At 50.2% G+C, this 16,719-nt stretch overlaps 1 protein-coding gene across 5 annotated transcripts in view; it reads left to right on the top strand.

The window, feature by feature from the left end:
• The window catches only part of ASAP2 (ArfGAP with SH3 domain, ankyrin repeat and PH domain 2), a 159,708-nt gene that overhangs the window by 120,098 nt on the left and 22,891 nt on the right, over nucleotides 1-16,719 (top strand). For all 5 annotated transcript variants that reach the window (XM_068565077.1, XM_068565078.1, XM_068565079.1 and 2 more), the window contains exons 13-16: nucleotides 4,251-4,299; nucleotides 4,377-4,543; nucleotides 6,692-6,825; nucleotides 14,466-14,560. In XM_068565077.1, the coding sequence (XP_068421178.1) occupies nucleotides 4,251-4,299; nucleotides 4,377-4,543; nucleotides 6,692-6,825; nucleotides 14,466-14,560 (445 nt within the window). The remainder of the gene's footprint in view (nucleotides 1-4,250; nucleotides 4,300-4,376; nucleotides 4,544-6,691; nucleotides 6,826-14,465; nucleotides 14,561-16,719) is intronic.

The raw sequence follows: 16,719 nt of genomic DNA on the forward strand, positions 1-16,719 counted from the left end.
TTCCCCTCCAGTAGCTGATCGGCGGTTAGTCACGGAGTGTGAGTTCTGCACACGGGGAGGGGGGCCCGCACGCCCTCGCTTGCCCCGGTCGCTCCAGCACCCCTATGGGGCCCCCGTCAGAGACCACGTGTGCAGAAGCATTTCTTTCAGGCGTGTAGATGACTCCAAAGCCTCCCAGCATACACATTTGAACAGCTGGCCAGGCCCCGAGGAGGATCGGTAGGTGTGAGCGTGCCTTGCTGCTACAGGCGTGAGTTACTGCGGGCATCTGGTTCTGTGCTCGCGCTCTGGCCACCTGACATTTGCAAGATTCCATCAGTGTCTTTGCTCTGGTGCCTGACATGATACATACCTTCGGTCAAGAGCTTCCAGCCTCCGGCACCCGGAAGGGCTTACCGAGTCTAGTCCTAGGCGCTGTGGTGAACTTGCCAGAGTCCACTGTCGTCTTTGAAAAATGCTCTCATCTCTTCTTGCCACTGTCTTCCAGTGGGTAGAATGGATCCCGGTCCTACACACTGGTCATCCTCAGCTCGTTTTCAAGAGGTGATGCTGCCCTGGGGGGGGGGTGTGTAGTGGCAGTGCTTTGTTGCAGCGCTACGTGGGTTTGGGTCGTGACAGAGGAACGTCGAAACTGGTCAGGATCCACCCCCCACCCCAGGAACCATCAAGGGAGACACTGCAGAGCGAGAAAACCGTGACCTGAGAGGTGGGGGCCTGGCTTCGGGTCTGACTGTACCTGCTGACCGGGCTGCTGGGACACACACGTATCCCCGAGACACCTTTGTGCTCGTGAAACATCTGGGTGGCCGGAGAAATAAAAGTCAAGCTGTAGATGGGCAGCGAGGATGCTGTTTCAGGTGTGAGTCTACCAGGCCCCGAGGAGCCACCCCTTCCTCCCGTCCCTCAACCTGCAAAGCCAGCTTGGAATCACCCAGAGAGCCCGGGAGGAACAGACTGACCGCTGGCTGCAGCTGTTTCCCTGCAGAATCCTCCTTTACCGATCTTTCCCCCAGACAGGGACTCCCCGCCCAGATCAAGCCGTCGGTGGGCCTGGCTTCTCAAGGAGGACGTCCCTGTGGCAAGGCCAGCCCTTCTGGAGCTTGTGCAGTCCTCTTGCCCTCAGATTGACCCCACTGTTTACAAATTCAAGTCCTGAGCCATTATCCTCAGATCACGCAGTCATGCCAGGTTGGGGGGGGGGGTGTAGGAGAAGGTGCACATGATCTAGGTCAGTCCCCTGAGTGGGGTGGACCCACAGGGTGCCTCTCCAGGTCCACATGGAGGGTTCGTGGCCAGCTGGAGCCCGAGCCTGGGGCAGAGAAGCAGCCCTTCCCAGGATACCTCACAGCAGGGCTCTGGAAACTTCCTCTTTTCTCCTCCCTCTAGTTGAATCTGCTAGAAACTGTTCTTGGTGTAAAGGCATCTTGAAAGAGTATCCATACAAGGGAATTTTTTTTTTTTTTTTTTTTTTTTTATATACAGCAGGTTCTTTTTTTTTTTTTTAATTTATTTATTTTTGGCTGTGTTGGGTCTTCGTTTCTGTGTGAGGGCTTTCTCTAGTTGCGGCAAGTGGGGGCCAGTCTTCATCGCGGTGCGCGGGCCTCTCACTGTCACGGCCTCTCTTGTTGGGGAGCACTGGCTCCAGACGCGCAGGTTCAGTAGTTGTGGCTCACGGGCCTAGTTGCTCCGCGGCATGTGGGATCTTCCCAGACCAGGGCTCGAACCCATGTCCCCTGCATTGGCAGGAAGATTCTCAACCACTGTGCCACCAGGGAAGCCCCCAGGTTCTTATTAGTTATCTCTCTTATACACATCAGTGTCTACATGTCCATCCCAATCTCCCAGTTCATCCCACCACCACCACCCCCCGCCACTCTCCCCCCTTGGTGTCCATAGGTTTGTTCTCTACATCTGTGTCTCTGTTTCTGCCTTGCAAACCGGTTCATCTGTACCATTTTTCTAGATTCCACATACATGCGTTAATATACGATACTTGTTTTTCTCTTTCTGACTTACTTTACTCTGTATGACAGTTTCTGCGTCCATCCACATCTCTACAAATGACCCTAATTCGTTTCTTTTTATGGCTGAGTAATATTGCATTGTATATATGTACCACACCTTCTTTATCCATTCGTCTGTCGACGGGCATTTAGGTTGCTTCTGCGACCTGGCTGTTGTAAATAGTGCTGCAGTGAACATTGGGGTGCATGTGTCTTTTTGAATTATGGTTTTCTCTGGGTATATGCCCAGTAGTGGGATTGCTGGGCCATATGGTAATTCTATTTTTAGTTTTTTAAGGAACCTCCATACTGTTCTCCGTAGTGGCTGTATCAGTTTACATTCCTACCAACAGTGCAAGAGGGTTCCATACAAGGGAATTCTTATTTGGAAATTTTCACAGAGAATTTCCCCTGCTTCTCCACCATTCACGTGTTAAAATGAAGAATTGGCCACAGAAATGGGTTGTTCCCCCATCTCCTTGATTTTCCTGCGGCATCTGTGCCTGGTCTGACCATGAAGTGGCTCAGGGAAAACTTGGAAGGTTTTAGGCCTGATGTCAGACCCGGTCCTCTGGTGTAACCTGTCATGGTCATGGCTTCCCGAGGACTCTGAGATCCACTTAGAGTGGATGTGGACCTGCCCGCTCCGGCCCTCCGGCAGGTAAGGCTCTGCACACCAGGTAGAGCGGGGGCAGGGAAAGCGGCCTCCCTTCCCAGCACCCGACCACTAACATTTGAATCACAGGATTAAGTTTATTTTTCTGAACTAGACGCGGGTCTCTTTTTTTCTTTAAAGTATTTATTTTATTTTTGGCTGTGCCGGGTCCTAGTTGCGGCATGCGGGATCTTTCGTTGTGGCATGTGGGCTTCTCTAGTTGCGCACAGGCTCCAGAGGGCGTGGGCTCAGTAGTTGCTGCACGCTGGCCTAGTTGCCCCGAGGCATGTGGGATCTTAGTTCCTGGACCGGGGATGGAACCCGCGTCCCCTGCATTGGAAGGCGGATTCTTAACCACTGGACCACCAGGGAAGCCCCTTGGCACAGTTCTCTTAAACCCTGTTCCTTTCCTCAGTAGCAGGCTGGGGATAGAGGGTGCGGGGTGTCCCCTCCGTGTCAGGAAAAAAGGAAGGAAGAGGATCAGAGCCGGGGTCAAAACCTGACCCCTCGGCCACGGGGTGCGCTTGTTCCTGCCTCTTAACCTCTCTGGGCCTCAGCCTCCTCCCAGTCAGCTCACCAAGAATTATCCTAAGAACTGAAGTGCTTTCAGGAGTGTAAAGGCCACAGTGTTCACTCACTTTGAGGGGCACGATGTTTACTGGGAACCCCAAGGACAGTCCCTGCCTGTCACTGCTCTGCCATCTGCAGAAGTTGGATCTCCTCCCTTTTTTTTTTTCTTTTTTGTTTTTTAAATTTAATTTTCTTTTTTACTTCGTTTTTGGACTGATTGTAGGCAAAGAATTTCTGTATATCCCTTACCCAGCTGCCCCCTAATACTGACAGCATAGTACAGGTTGTCAATTACTATTTAGTATATAATATCAGCCATATCTGCAACTGTCAAAACCAGGAAATTTACTTTGGTGTGATGCTGTTAACTAAGAATCTTATTCAGATTTTACCATTTTTTCCACTCGTGTCCTCTTTCTGTTCCAGGATTCTCTCCAGGATTCCACATTGCTGCTGTTATTTCGCCCTAGTCACCTACAGTCTATATCAGTTCTGTATCTTTCCTTGTCTTTCATTACTTTGATACTTTGAAAATTATTGGTCAGTTTTTTGGTCATATGTCCCTCAGTTTGGGTTTCTCTGATGCTTTCCCATGACTGGACTGAGGCTATACACTTTGGGCTAAGAAAGCCAGAAATCTTGTAAGATACTCACTTTAGATAAGGCTTTTACTATTCAAAGGGCCATAACAATTGGGGGCCAACTCTGTAGCAAGTTAAAAAAAAAAAAAGTTTTTGAAAGGATAGTGATGGTTTTTATTGAAGAGCTTCAGTTTTTGGAAGTTGCTTCTCTTTAGACTGGAATGGAAGAAGAGAGCTGGCTCGATAATTTGCATGAGAAAGCCACAGTTCCCAGGCGAGGGCTTGTAAAGGGCAGGGAGGAGTGCTGGGTTGTATACAAATCATTGACTTCGTAGCAGAGTTTAGACTCTTCCTGAGGTTAATTACAAACCACTTTCTTTTGGAATTGTGTATGGATTACTGTCCGGGCTCACAATTGATGAAACCCCTCTTGCCGTGCAGATGACAGGACATACCACTTTCAAGCAGAGGACGAACAGGAATGTCAAATGTAAGTTGTTTGGGGGTGGGACCTTGGAAGGGCAGCTGTCCTCGGGATTTAACACAGCGTCACTGTTATTTTTCTAGATGGATGTCTGTGCTGCAAAACAGCAAAGAAGAAGCTCTAAACAATGCATTTAAGGGAGATGACAATACGGGAGAAAATAACATAGTCCAAGAACTGACAAAGGAGATCATCTCCGAGGTCCAGAGGATGACAGGCAATGACGTGTGTTGCGACTGCGGGGCGCCAGGTGACCCAGCCACCCCCTCCCAGCTCTAGGACATTTAAATCCTGTTCCGATTCACAGAAGCCAGTCACTGATTTTCCCTTTCATTTCAAACGCCAAGCTCAGCGCAGCCCAGCCTGAGCTCACGCTGTCGCACAGATGCTTACTGAACCGTGCACAGACTAAGTGGGGGAAAGGGTGGGAAGAGGCCTGCCTCCGGGCCCGCAGAGCAGGCCTGCGGGGAGAGGGCCCCGCAGAGCTGAAGCGGTTTAAATGCTTTTTGAGAAATGAAAACAGAAGCACACAGCGAGGGTGGAACCAGGGTCATCCGGTCATTGTATTGGCTCCAGGCTGCGGCTTTTTCCGGGATTCAATCCATCCTCCCTTTGTACCGCTTTGTAGAACTTCTGCAGTAACTTTAAGCTGCTGTGTAGTCTGTGACCCTGGAAGAGCCACTTACTTTGTTAGATGTCAGTTTCCCCTTTTGGAAGACGAAGGGACCAGTGGCGATTGTCTGTGAGCCCCGGCCAGCTGCCACATTCCGTGAAATGAGGTGTTTATTTCTGTGTTTTGATAAGGCCTCCTGGGGTTTCATTTTCAATGGACATAAACTATGGTAGATTTTAACAACCAGTATTTTAAGCGTTTAATGAGCTGACTTATTCCTGTAGCTCAGATGGGCCGGTGTTAGGGGAGCTGTGGAGGAGCGTTCCCTGAACGTCGTGGAATGAGAGACGCTGTGGGCTGCTTAGGGTGGCCGTGTGCCTTTTCGTTCCCCTCGTTCTGCGACAACTTCCATCTTAAAAAAGGCGCATCCAAAATAGAGTGGACAGTTGAGAAGTGCCGTGGGTTCCTGTTACCCTGGAGGCTGTATTTGGGGATAATTTGAGGAATTACCTCATGGGGTCTCGGACCGTTAAAAACATACCTTTGGCAGGAGACGCTGCAGGGAGTGAAGGTAGCGAATTGTGCTTTTTCTTAGACGAGGACAGTGTAGTACTTGGACTTCTAAAACACTCTTATAAGGAATCAAAGCTATAACATTTTTGTTTTAAAATGCTAAAAGACAGTCTGAGTGATATAAAGCCGTCTAAATGTACACTCATACCCACCAAAAGCATGACACAGTCGATTCGGTAGGATAGGTCTAGTGACGTGAAAACACCAGTGCCCAGGAGTATTTACGAACTCGGATAAAATGTTTATAATTTGAACATTTGAAAAATAACTTTGCAATCAACTAGTGACCAAGGTTGCAATATTTGCCTCCTATGAGTTTCTGAGGGCAACAAGCAATTCTAAAGAGAATTGTACTTCTGGGCTGTGATCATGTGCTCAAGAATGTTTTATTTTGAATTCCGTGTTTTCAGTAAATTCAGCATTCATCCGTCAAGCATTTCTTGAGTGCCTACTCTGGCACACGGCTAGGAGGCTTCGCTGAGCAAGTAAACATGTGGTGCAGGTGTGGGTTTGAGCCCAGATGAAGGCAGGGCTGCAGTCTGGCTCTGCAGCCTCACACAAGGAAGGCCCTTCACCTCTCTGAGCAAGATGGTGAAGACACCTGCCCTGTTTGCCTCCAGGCGCTCTTGTATGTGTTAAATGAGAAATTAAGGGAAAGCACCTGTAATTTCTGAAGCTCTCACACTTTGAGCTATTATTGCTACTATAATTGCTTCAACTCTGTGCTGAACAGAACATGGCATCAGCACATAGTGTGTGTTCTCTGCCGGTTATTAGCATGTTTGACATATAGACGTGTGTTAAGACAGTCCCCCGTGTGGTGCTAGACTTTGTCCCCTTTGCTGGTACCATCAGGTTGGTGATGGGGGTGGTCTGTATCCAGGGACCCTCGGCCACTAGAGGGCGCCGTGTCCTATTTATTCGTGTACGCACAGCCCTGCCCCTTGGGAGTGCTTAACAAATGAATGGAAGGATGGGGAGGTGGAGCCCTAGGAAGAGGACAGAGAATAGATACGTGCACACATGTGTGTATTGTGTGTAAATTGGTGGTAATTAATGATGAACGGAGGGTTCCAGCTGCGTCTAGGATCCAAAAAAAAAAAAAAATGCTAATGATGCAACAAAACTCCATGTTCAGTAACTATGCAAGAAAAAAGTTCTGACCCCCGCCCTCTCCTTACAAGCTGCGATTTTCCCCATTCTCTTTGGCAGATCCTACGTGGCTCTCCACCAACCTGGGCATTCTGACCTGCATTGAGTGTTCTGGGATCCATCGAGAGCTGGGGGTTCACTACTCCAGGATGCAGTCCCTGACGCTAGATGTGTTAGGAACATCTGAGCTGCTGGTACGTTTCAAATCCTTGATTTTGGAGTGAAAACAAATGATCTGAAAGCTAGGTTTTCATTTTGGCACTCGAATCCGTTTCTGTTTCTTAAAATTCCACTGGGCTGGTAGCTGTTGATATTACCTAGTGGATTTGGGCAATTAGAAACTCATTGGTAATTCTTCCTCCTCGGCTACTAGTATCATAGCTGAGGGTTGCAAAGCTTTATTATTATTATTATTTTTTTTTTTTTTTGGCTGCGCCGGGTCTTAATTGTGGCATGTGACATCTTTAGTTGCAGCATGCAGACTCTTAGTTGCAGCATGCATGCAGGATCTAGTTCACTGACTAGGGATCGGACCCGGGCCCCCTGCATTGGGAGAGCAGAGTCTTACCCACTGGACCACCAGGGAAGTCCCACAAAGGTTTATCCTTAAATGAATACAATGAATTGAACTTATAAAGGAGCGTTGAGACTGGTGTGAGATTCTGGAATAGGATGGTGGCAGAGTCCAGTTCACCCCAGTCATTAAGCAGGTGCAGAGCCCAGAGCCCAGAGACAGTAAAGGACTCATTCTTCCTGAGTCGTCTGCCGAGTCTGCGGTGCAGTCATTACCTGGCTCAAGCCTCCGGTGGACTTGTCCTCTGTCCCTTTTTGTTGCCTTTTGGGAGAGATACTGGTATTTGCTTCTACTGCCTTTGTTTCTAAAAAAAAAAAAAAGTTTCATTGTTGGTTGGGTGATAACACATAAGCCATGCAGTGTATTAGGGGGTTGAAGCATTTCCTGTAAAGTGACTTTCAGAGCTTGAGACTCTGGCTCCACCGAGGAACAAGCGTATCACACACGGGCGGTGCTTCGGGGCACCTAAAACATGAGCTCTTCGGACTGTTTCCAAAGTCTATAACTGCTGATGTGAGGGCAGTATTTGAAATTGTTTCCTGAGGTGGCTGGGCATTGGACGGTGACTGTTTTAGGGGATGTTGATTTTGCCGTTGATTTTAGTGTCGAGAGCAAGAGTCTTGGCAGAAAACCAGTTACTGTGGTCAGTAGACCTCTCAGGGGGCCGTGAGTCGTACCCATGACTATTCTGGATCCAACGTGTCTGAACTTGTGATGCATTTAGAACTATCTTGTCAGATCCTTGCTGTCTTTCCAAGGGGTTCGTTTACGGTCTTGAGAGGCAAAGCTGGGAGAAGCTAGAGTGGATTCTGGTAGCCCAGTTGCAGTAGTATCACGGATTGCTTCAAGGTTACAGCTAAGCTAGCCTTGGCGGGACCCAGCAGTGTATTCTTGGTTACACACTACGGTTACCGTTAATGTCATAACGCGTACAGCCTCCATCACAGAGCTGTGTGTGTGCAGGCGGTATGCTGGGTAACTGGTGATGGCATAGATTTGAAATTCTCAGAGTATATTTCCAGAGAAACATAAATTACTTCTCAGTGAGCACTGGTAAACTACTGCAGTTGCTGTACTGCCCTGGTGGTTTTTTTTTTAAAACAATTGGAAGTGTTCAGTGGTTTATGCTGAAGTAATAATTGTTGATTTTGTACGAGGCACTTCGCGGAGCGCTTTGTGTGTCTTAGCTCATTTTGCCCTTCACTCCAGCCCTGTGGCCCTGGTGTATTATCCCCATTTTACAAAAGAGGAACTGAGGCTTAGAATGTTTTAACAAGCCCAAGGTTACGTAGTTATCAAAGCGCCAGATCTGGGGTGGAGGCCTCTTTAATCTGATTCCAGAGCTCACACGCTTAAGCCTTGAGGACTCTCCCTGTGGAGAGGATTTAAACGTCACTACCGTCCCTCCTCATTCCCCGTCCTCATCCCTGACAAATGTCTAACCGCCAGCTCTCTGGGAGGGAAAAAAGCCCGGCTTTGTAGCCCCGGTCACGTGATGTAAATGCTCCCACCGTGGCCACTTGCAGGCCACAGTGTGGATAGCTGAATGTGCGGTGGGAAAGACCGCACACATTATGTCGTAAGTTTGCCGCACAAATACGACTTCAAAAACAGCATAGTAAAATAGTTAGGAAGTGATGAGTTTTGAGTATTACTTTGTTTTTAGTATAGTCTTTTTGTTTGTTTTTTTTTGAGGCTGCACCACGCAGCTTATGGGATCTCAGTTCCCCGATCAGGGATCGACCCCTGGGCCCCGGCAGTGGAAGCGGGGAGTCCTAACCACTGGACCGCCAGGGACTTCCCTAGTATAGTTTATTTGATCATGAGTTTATATAATGTAATTTTTAATAATGGCAGTTTAACAGCTGGCTTGTGTAAGCTGGTAGGAGCCTGATCCTGACACATCTGTTATACCTGCTTAAATGTGTCTCAGAAACTTAACTGACGATCTGCCTGAGACGACTGCCTACTGCAGAGAGAAACACCAGAGACGGTTGGAAGGAGAATGTTTCCATTTCAATGAAAAGATGAGCTGGCTTCTGATCCCAGGCTCAGATCTTTGTTTCTTCTCCTGGAGCCTCCGTCTGTATCTCGTCTGTATATTCTCCTAGGCGTTCAAAGTTTGACCAACTCTCAGCCATTATGGAGAAATCAGGAAGAGGCTGCTTAACTAAGATCTGCAGATATTTCTGATGTCTAATCTCTGCCATAGCTTTAAACTCTCCCTTGTCTAAGCCTCTTTTCCTGAGTGGTTATCAGAAAAACAAAGGGCAGAGGCCTGAATCACGTGGGGTTTATTCCCACCCTCTCTGTGCCCCTGAACTCGCCTGTCTGGCCACTCCCAGGAGGCGGACGTCTCCCCCTCTCACCCCAACCCCGTTACTGCGGGCATGACACCACCTCCAGACCCTTATTCCTCAGCCCTTTGTTAAGCAATAGGTGGAGGGTGTGTGTCAGGTGTTAGTACCATTTGTAAAGCATGAGAATTTCAAGCCTTTTTAGAGCACCTGGTTCTTTTATTTTGCTTAGACAGTCAGGTGCCTGAACAAAAGACCTCCAGAAGGCTTGACACACACGCTGTGTGTGTGTGTGTGTTCAGAATTACATCCAGCGCATAGTGAGAACTATAAAGTATTAGCTATCATTATTATCGTTGCTACCTTCTCCTCCAAGATGATTTGAACAAAATCCTTCCAGAAAAATCATCTGGGTGTCCTAATGTGTGAATCCGCAGGCAGACTCCACCCGGGTTGACTGCTCCGTTTGTGAACCTTTCAGGTTCACAGAGCAGTGGTGTCAGGGTCTTGGGCTGGTGTGTTCATCAGAACACGTTTTCTTGGGCAGCACATGTTAATTAGACCCCTTGTACCCTATTAAAGAGATAAGAGGGTGAACTGGAAGATATCTTGCTGGCGCGTCCGAGGCTGCAGACCGGACAGGGCTGCTTTCTAGAGCAGAGTCACAGAGCCACACACACGGATGTGCTGTGACAGAAGAGGGGTTTTGCACGGCCTGATGGAGACAGCAGATAACACGAGCAGGGATTTTCATTTCCTGGCTGGCATTGTGTTCTAAATAGACAGATGCTCACCCCGTAAAGTGCAGCTTCTGTCCCCCCATATGGTCTCACCGTGGTCCTCATGACAGAAGTCTTTTGCTTAATTCCGTAAAGTATTTTCTGGCCTGGGGTTTGTAAACAGTTTCCCTGATGGTATGTCGTGGCGGTTTCACCATTTCCTTCATAATTTGTTTTTGTTTCAAGCCATGCTTGATTCCCATGTCAACCGAGTGGGTTTCAGCAGCATCTGTGAAGGTGGCTGGTCAGCAGTCATCTTTCCTTCCCTTTGCCTCCTGCTTCTAGAATCACTTCTTACTCAGTGGAAAGAAACTGGGGTAATTGAAGTATTAATTTGATTAGAGTTCAGGGAAGCTGTGCCATTTTAACTACTCTAGCATGCACCAGCCTAAGATCCTTAGATTTTAAAGCAAATCTGCTTTCAGAAAACCTCCTGATAAGCATAAATTTTAAAAAGATAAAGTTCCTCCTTAACATAGAAGATGACGATTTCAGTTCTGATTTTCAGGTCCTACATAAAACAGTATTGTTGGTACGAGGGTCCTAGTATCATATGGTCAGTTTCACATCGTAAGTGAAATTAGTAAAGGAAATTTCAGTATTATGGAATTGAATTTGAGTCAGTAATTTAAAAATCTTCTTCCATCAAAGAACAGGGTCAGAAACCCCCAGGAGCACATATTACTGACTCGGGCCTATTTTATGACTTTCTCCTGCCTCCTCATGAAGTTGTTAACAAGCTGTTAAATATAAAGCAGACCAGCCAACAGCTGGATCTGAGAGAGGGAGTGGAGAGGAAAGCCCTCAGAAACCAAGAGCTTCCTCACAGATCATACTGTGGTTTCACCTGGGTCCGAAATGAAGCCACTCAGGCTGCGAAGAGCAGCCAGAAATGTAGAACCAGCTACCATTTATTGAGTGACTGTTATGCTTAGGTATTGTCCCAGGTCCTTTGTCTTATCTAACCTAAACAAGAACCCCATTTTAAAAAGGAGGCCAGAGCCTGTGTTCTATTCTTTTTTCTTAAATCACAACTCTGAACTTTTTTTAGCCACAAACCCTATCAGAAAAAATTGAGCACCAAAACATATACATGTATGTGATGTATAGTTATACTTGTACTACTTACTAAGGAGTGTATTATATACTTTGTCAAATATACCAAAAGCAGAATTTCTAGAGGCGCAGGTGAAGCGCGATACACAACTCTTTTCGCGCACCACAGAGTATTTCGGGCACCACAGGGTATTTTCGTGCTCCGTTCTTTGGAGGCGGCAGTTTAGAGCTCATTGCTGTCTCTTAGCTCGCCTACCAGGGTCAGGTTCCTTCACTGCCCCGGGCCTTTTTATCCACCTGTATATTAAAGATGTGCCATGCGCTCCAAGCCTTCCAGCCTCCTGGGACCTGAGGGGGCCCAGTAGCTAACACCCCATCTCCCTACATGAATTTGGGACCGCTTGAGAGAGCAAAGGTCTGATTTATGGTTGAAAACAGCAGAATCGGCTGACCTGGTTCACACGTGTGGTGGCAGCCGAGCCCCAGACGCGGTCTCGGGGCCCAGGCGCGGGCAGAGCGGCACACCCACCAATGCTGCCTCCTGTGGGTGCCCGTTCTTCTGAGCCCCTTGGGCAGGGAAGTCGTTTCTCTCACTGTCCGCTTCTTTTCCTCCGGGTGCCTAAAAACAGAGGAAGACAGAATGTCACAGGAACTGGTGACCCTCCACCTGGAAACATGAAAACAGGGCGCAGGAGGTTCCCCATCCTCACCCCAAACTCTGGAAACAATTTCTAGAGAAAACCTATGGCCTCTTTCTGGCTCAGGGGGCCCCTCAAGGGTTGGTGCTGCAGGTCTCCAGGAATGTGTGACTCCTGGTCCCCATCCTCAGGGCGCCTTGTGCAGTGAGGGAGACGCACACAGGGTTTCGTGCAGATTCGGGGTGTGGGATAGCGGGTGTCTAGACCAGGTCCCTGCTCTGCTGCCGGCCCCTTGCCGTCTCCATAGCACTCAGTCCAGCCCGCATCACGGGGCCCTTCTTTTTCTTTTTCGTTCACCTCTGTCTCGTTAGACCGAGCCCCTTGGAGCAGGCCCGTGTGCCATGCCCGGAGCCCAGCCTGCCCGAGGGCTCCGTGTGTGTCCTGGGGCTCGCTTCCCTGAGGACGTGGCACCTGAACACCCCAGGGCCCCCCGTCAGCCTCGGTGCAGCCCCACGAGCCGGGGATGGGGCTCTGGGAGTGGAGGGCGTGTGTTTCCGGGCTGTTTAACCAGCCCTCCTGCTGCCTAGGCTCCTGCCCGCGCGGTCTGCTGGACCGCACATTTTCTTGACATGACCCTGCAGCCTCCATCTGCAAGTGCTTTGCTTTTGTTGATGGTTCCAGAGGGTTCTCTGCAGGCTGAACTATTCGCTGGAGCCTGGTGAAGCTGTGAGGCGGCATATTTCTCCGCGTTGGACGAGTGTGACGCTCGGCCATGGTGGCTCCCCGGACCAGCTGTCCCCTAGTAAGCCAGCCAAGCCCAAGCAGAAGGGGAGCAGCTTTCGGATTCCGGGGAATCCTCCTCCTCGCGCCCCCTGCCATCTGCTTGCAGACCGGGAGGCTCCCAGGGGCGGGTGCTGTGGCTTGTCCTGTCACTGCCCTGCAGATAACTCGGTTTGGGTGCGGGATGGTGTCCACGTTGCACTGAACGGTGGGGCCTTAGTGTGGGCCTGGCTCTAAACCGGGGCCCCGACGCCGAGGTTCAGCCTGGATCTGGCACCAGGCGCCCCCGAAATCGTCGGGGCATCGGCTCCATGGTACGCTGGGCCCCCTGCTCTGCACCACCCTGACGGGCAGCCCCATGTCCAGTAAAGTGCAGTGAGGCAGCCTGGGGCTTTGCCACCTGACATCTCCTTGAGGCCCCGGGGCCAGGGCTGAGGACCGAGGACCCAAGGCAGGGCTGCTGAGAGCCCGGGGCTCGGGGCATCCAGAAGCTCTGTTCACTTGTCAAGGACAGGGAAGAATTAGGAAGGCTCCCCACCCAATTATCAGGCTGACTGCGTGTTTCCCTTGTCCTTCGGCCTTCCTCAAGATCCCCTCTTACTTGCCACCAGGAAGTTCGGCCCTACCTGAGCCAGGTCCCTTTGGCTGTTGCTCCAGCCGGCCCCCCTGGAGCGAGAAGAGGCCACTGGGGGCTCAGCCTTTCCTCGCAGAGAGTCCCCCTCGGCCTATGTCCACACGACTCACCGAGGGCGAAGCACCAGAAGTGTCACTGCTCCCACGGCATCGTTTTCAACGTGGAAAGGAAAATGTCTGTTCTCTCCAAAGCACTGGGCCCGGTGCTTCCTTTCGGTTTCTTTGTTTCGTTAGAGATTGAAGAGTCCGATCTCGGTCAGGTGCTGAGCTGGGTGCTGGGGGTGGGATGAAGTCCGTGCTCTTAAGGATCCTGGTCACTCCAGATCCGCACATCCGTTCAGGAGCGTGCCAGGGCGGCCTGGCGTTTTATCTCGTACCTGCTGCATCCAGCACAGTGCCTGTATCAGCGATCACTGGTGAAAACCTGCTCATTTCTGACAAGTCAGAAGGTTGATCGGCAAGTAAGGACCTTACACTGGAACAGATACACTTTTAGTGCTCTAGTTTATTGAATGCTGTTACAGAAATTATCCCATTTTATCATTATTACAACCTGGCAAGGTAGGTAGGTAGGTATCTCCATTTTATTATTAAAAACTTGAAGCTCGGGTAAACTGCCTTGCCTGTGGTCACAAAGCCAGGAAATAGGACCACAATTTGAACCCGAATCTTGGCTTCCTGGCCCAGCGCCCTCCCTGCTGTATGAGCCACCCCCTTGCTGGTGTAAGTAAAGGCTGTCAGATCTGTTTCAGCTGGAGCACAGGTTCTTTTTTGGGGGGTGGGGGGAAAGGATAGAAACTGGAGCTGGGCCGAGTTACTGCTTCTCCCTGTCCGTGGAGGCATTCTATCTAGGGGACGTTTTATGAGAACACTCCTCTGTAAGAGACGTGCTGTTTCTTATCTCTAGTTTTATGGGTACCTTTGGGGTTTGGGTTTTGTCCAGCTTCATTAAAGGCAAACCACTTTATTGCTCTGTTTCTTAGTGACCATTAAATAAATCATCAGCTGTGTGAGTCGTGTGTAGCAGTGGAAGGTATTAATAATTGAGTACCCTGAAATAGACTTTTGTTTTTGCAGCTTGCCAAGAATATTGGGAATGCAGGCTTCAATGAGGTTATGGAGTGTTGCCTTCCAGCTGAGGACTCAATCAAACCCAACCCGAGCAGTGACATGTAAGTATGAGGCTGGCTGCTCTCGCTTTCTGGGCAAAGGTTGGCCTTGTCCCCGGGCACCCCCCCGCCCGAGGCAGGGGAATAAACAAGCTTGGGTGCATCGATTGTTGCTTCTTTAGGGAAGAAATCAGCCTATGTTGTTTATAAAGTCACTTTAACCTTTTTGGATGTCCAAGTAGAAATTTGGTCTGGAAGCTTTTCTTAGGAGCCAGAGGAAAGCGGATTTGCCAGGGGGCAGGGGCTGGGGGGCAGTCCTGAGTGGCGCCCTCTGCTGGTGGTGTGTGGGCACCACCTCGCTTCTGCCTCAGGGCAGGGGAGTCAGTCGCTCTCCCACCTGCCTTCTCTCAGTGTGAATTCTGAGCCGCGGGGAGGGTCGGTTGTCCTGGATACATGATTATGTCTCATTCTCTTTCCCAGTGCAAATGTCGAGGGTGTTGCTTCCTTCAAAAAGCTTTTCTTTGTTTCTGTTTTACTGTGGGCACAGAACCTGATCAAAGAGGCTTTCGTGCCTCATCACGCGTCCCGCTGGCCCGCTGAGGCAGAGCTGACCACGAGGGTACTTCTGCCAGTCTAATCAAATAAATCATAAATCACCCAGATCACGCTGGTCCTTGAGAGGGAGGCGGACGGGAGACCAGCGAGCTGGTCAGGGCAGTGCCCGGCCTGCCCCGTTAGACTGCAGCCCTGCTCGGGGCCTGTCTGCTGCAGGAGGGCAGAATGGTTTGCCCGCTGTAGTGCCATGCAGGTGAGGCAGACGGGGCGGGAGGGAGCAGGCCAGTCCAGAGGAACAGCATTTGAGTGGCGAGCCTGGGTCAGAGGGTTTGGGCAGGGGAGGCAAAGTGAGAAATAGGTGATGAGGGAGAGGAGAAAATTCATTCACCAGGACAGCCTTTCCCTGGGAACAGCCTGAGATAGAAGTGCCGGCAGGGCTCCCCCTGGGCTCGGGCGAGGACGGGGAAGAGCAGCGGCTGGGAGAGCGTGGCAGACACGTGTGGTTCCCGGCCCTTTGCAGAAACATTTTGTGGGGGGCCGGTCTCTGGAAGCTGAGGTCCCGGGATCTGTGTTCCTCTGCGCCTGGGTGAGGTGACTTAATACGGTGAGGGAGCTTAGACAAACTAAAGGGAGCAGCAGGTACCGTGTGCGTTCCGCAGCCTCCCAGGTGTCGGCGTCTGAGGTGAGCGTGCGTTGGTGCTGGGTGAGAGTCAGTTCACGTTCGGGCCCTGGAGCACATGTCAGTGATGAAGCGTTTCCTTGAGACTGGACGAGGTGCGATGTTAGATTCCAGGCACAGGGCTCATAAAGTGATCGTCCTCCCTTGATGAGGATCCAAGTTCCAAATCTGTACCCTTACCCAGACCTGGAGAGGCAGCACGGAACACAGCAAGCTGCATCCTTCCCGATCGCGGGACCTGGGCAGGTTCGTCAACCTCTCTGAGCCCTTTTCCTCTAAGAGAAACATAGGTACAGCCGTCCTCACCTCGCAGAGTCGCTGGGACGTGCGAAGGGGGTGAGGCGGTCACGCCTCTTGTACTGGGTTGGTGTCGGCAGCCCTGCTTGCTCACCGTGGGCGTGGGCAGTGGGGCAGCACACGTGCCAGGGGCTGAGTCCACGCGCCCTGAAAAGTTAGGGTCCTCTCGGGGCAGGTGGCAGTTGGAGAGTCACCCCAAGGAGAGCTGACTCTTCCTGGGATACGAGAAGATCTGTTTAGGACAGAAAACATCATGGCCCACTGTGGCACTTTACTTACTGTCTAACGGACACCTGCTCTCGCGGTGAAGGGACTGGTCTCCCGAAATGCTGTAATACTGATCAACTTTGGACAAAGTATATGGTAACTAATTTCTTCCAAGTACCAGGGGCACTTTATAAAAGCAAATAATTTGTTTACTGTGGGGCAAGATGATTCTAAAAAAATGAATACCGTCTGCTTGCAACTCTTGGATATAAACTTTCCATCTGCATTGAGGCCCCTCCCCGCCCCCCAGCCTTGGCACAAATGAAAAGGACGTTTACTCCTCCCCCTCTTGTTTTTCCAAAATGAGAGCAGTTGACCAATGTGATGGCAAAATGCCACCTACTTTGATATCTCCTCAGCTGAAATCAGTCACTGGGCTCCTGGGCTCCTGTGCTCCTGTAGCATTTAGTTCTGTTTTAAAGCA

The sequence above is a fragment of the Eschrichtius robustus genome, chromosome 15 (assembly GCF_028021215.1).
Source record: "Eschrichtius robustus isolate mEscRob2 chromosome 15, mEscRob2.pri, whole genome shotgun sequence".
Taxonomy (NCBI): domain Eukaryota; kingdom Metazoa; phylum Chordata; class Mammalia; order Artiodactyla; family Eschrichtiidae; genus Eschrichtius; species Eschrichtius robustus.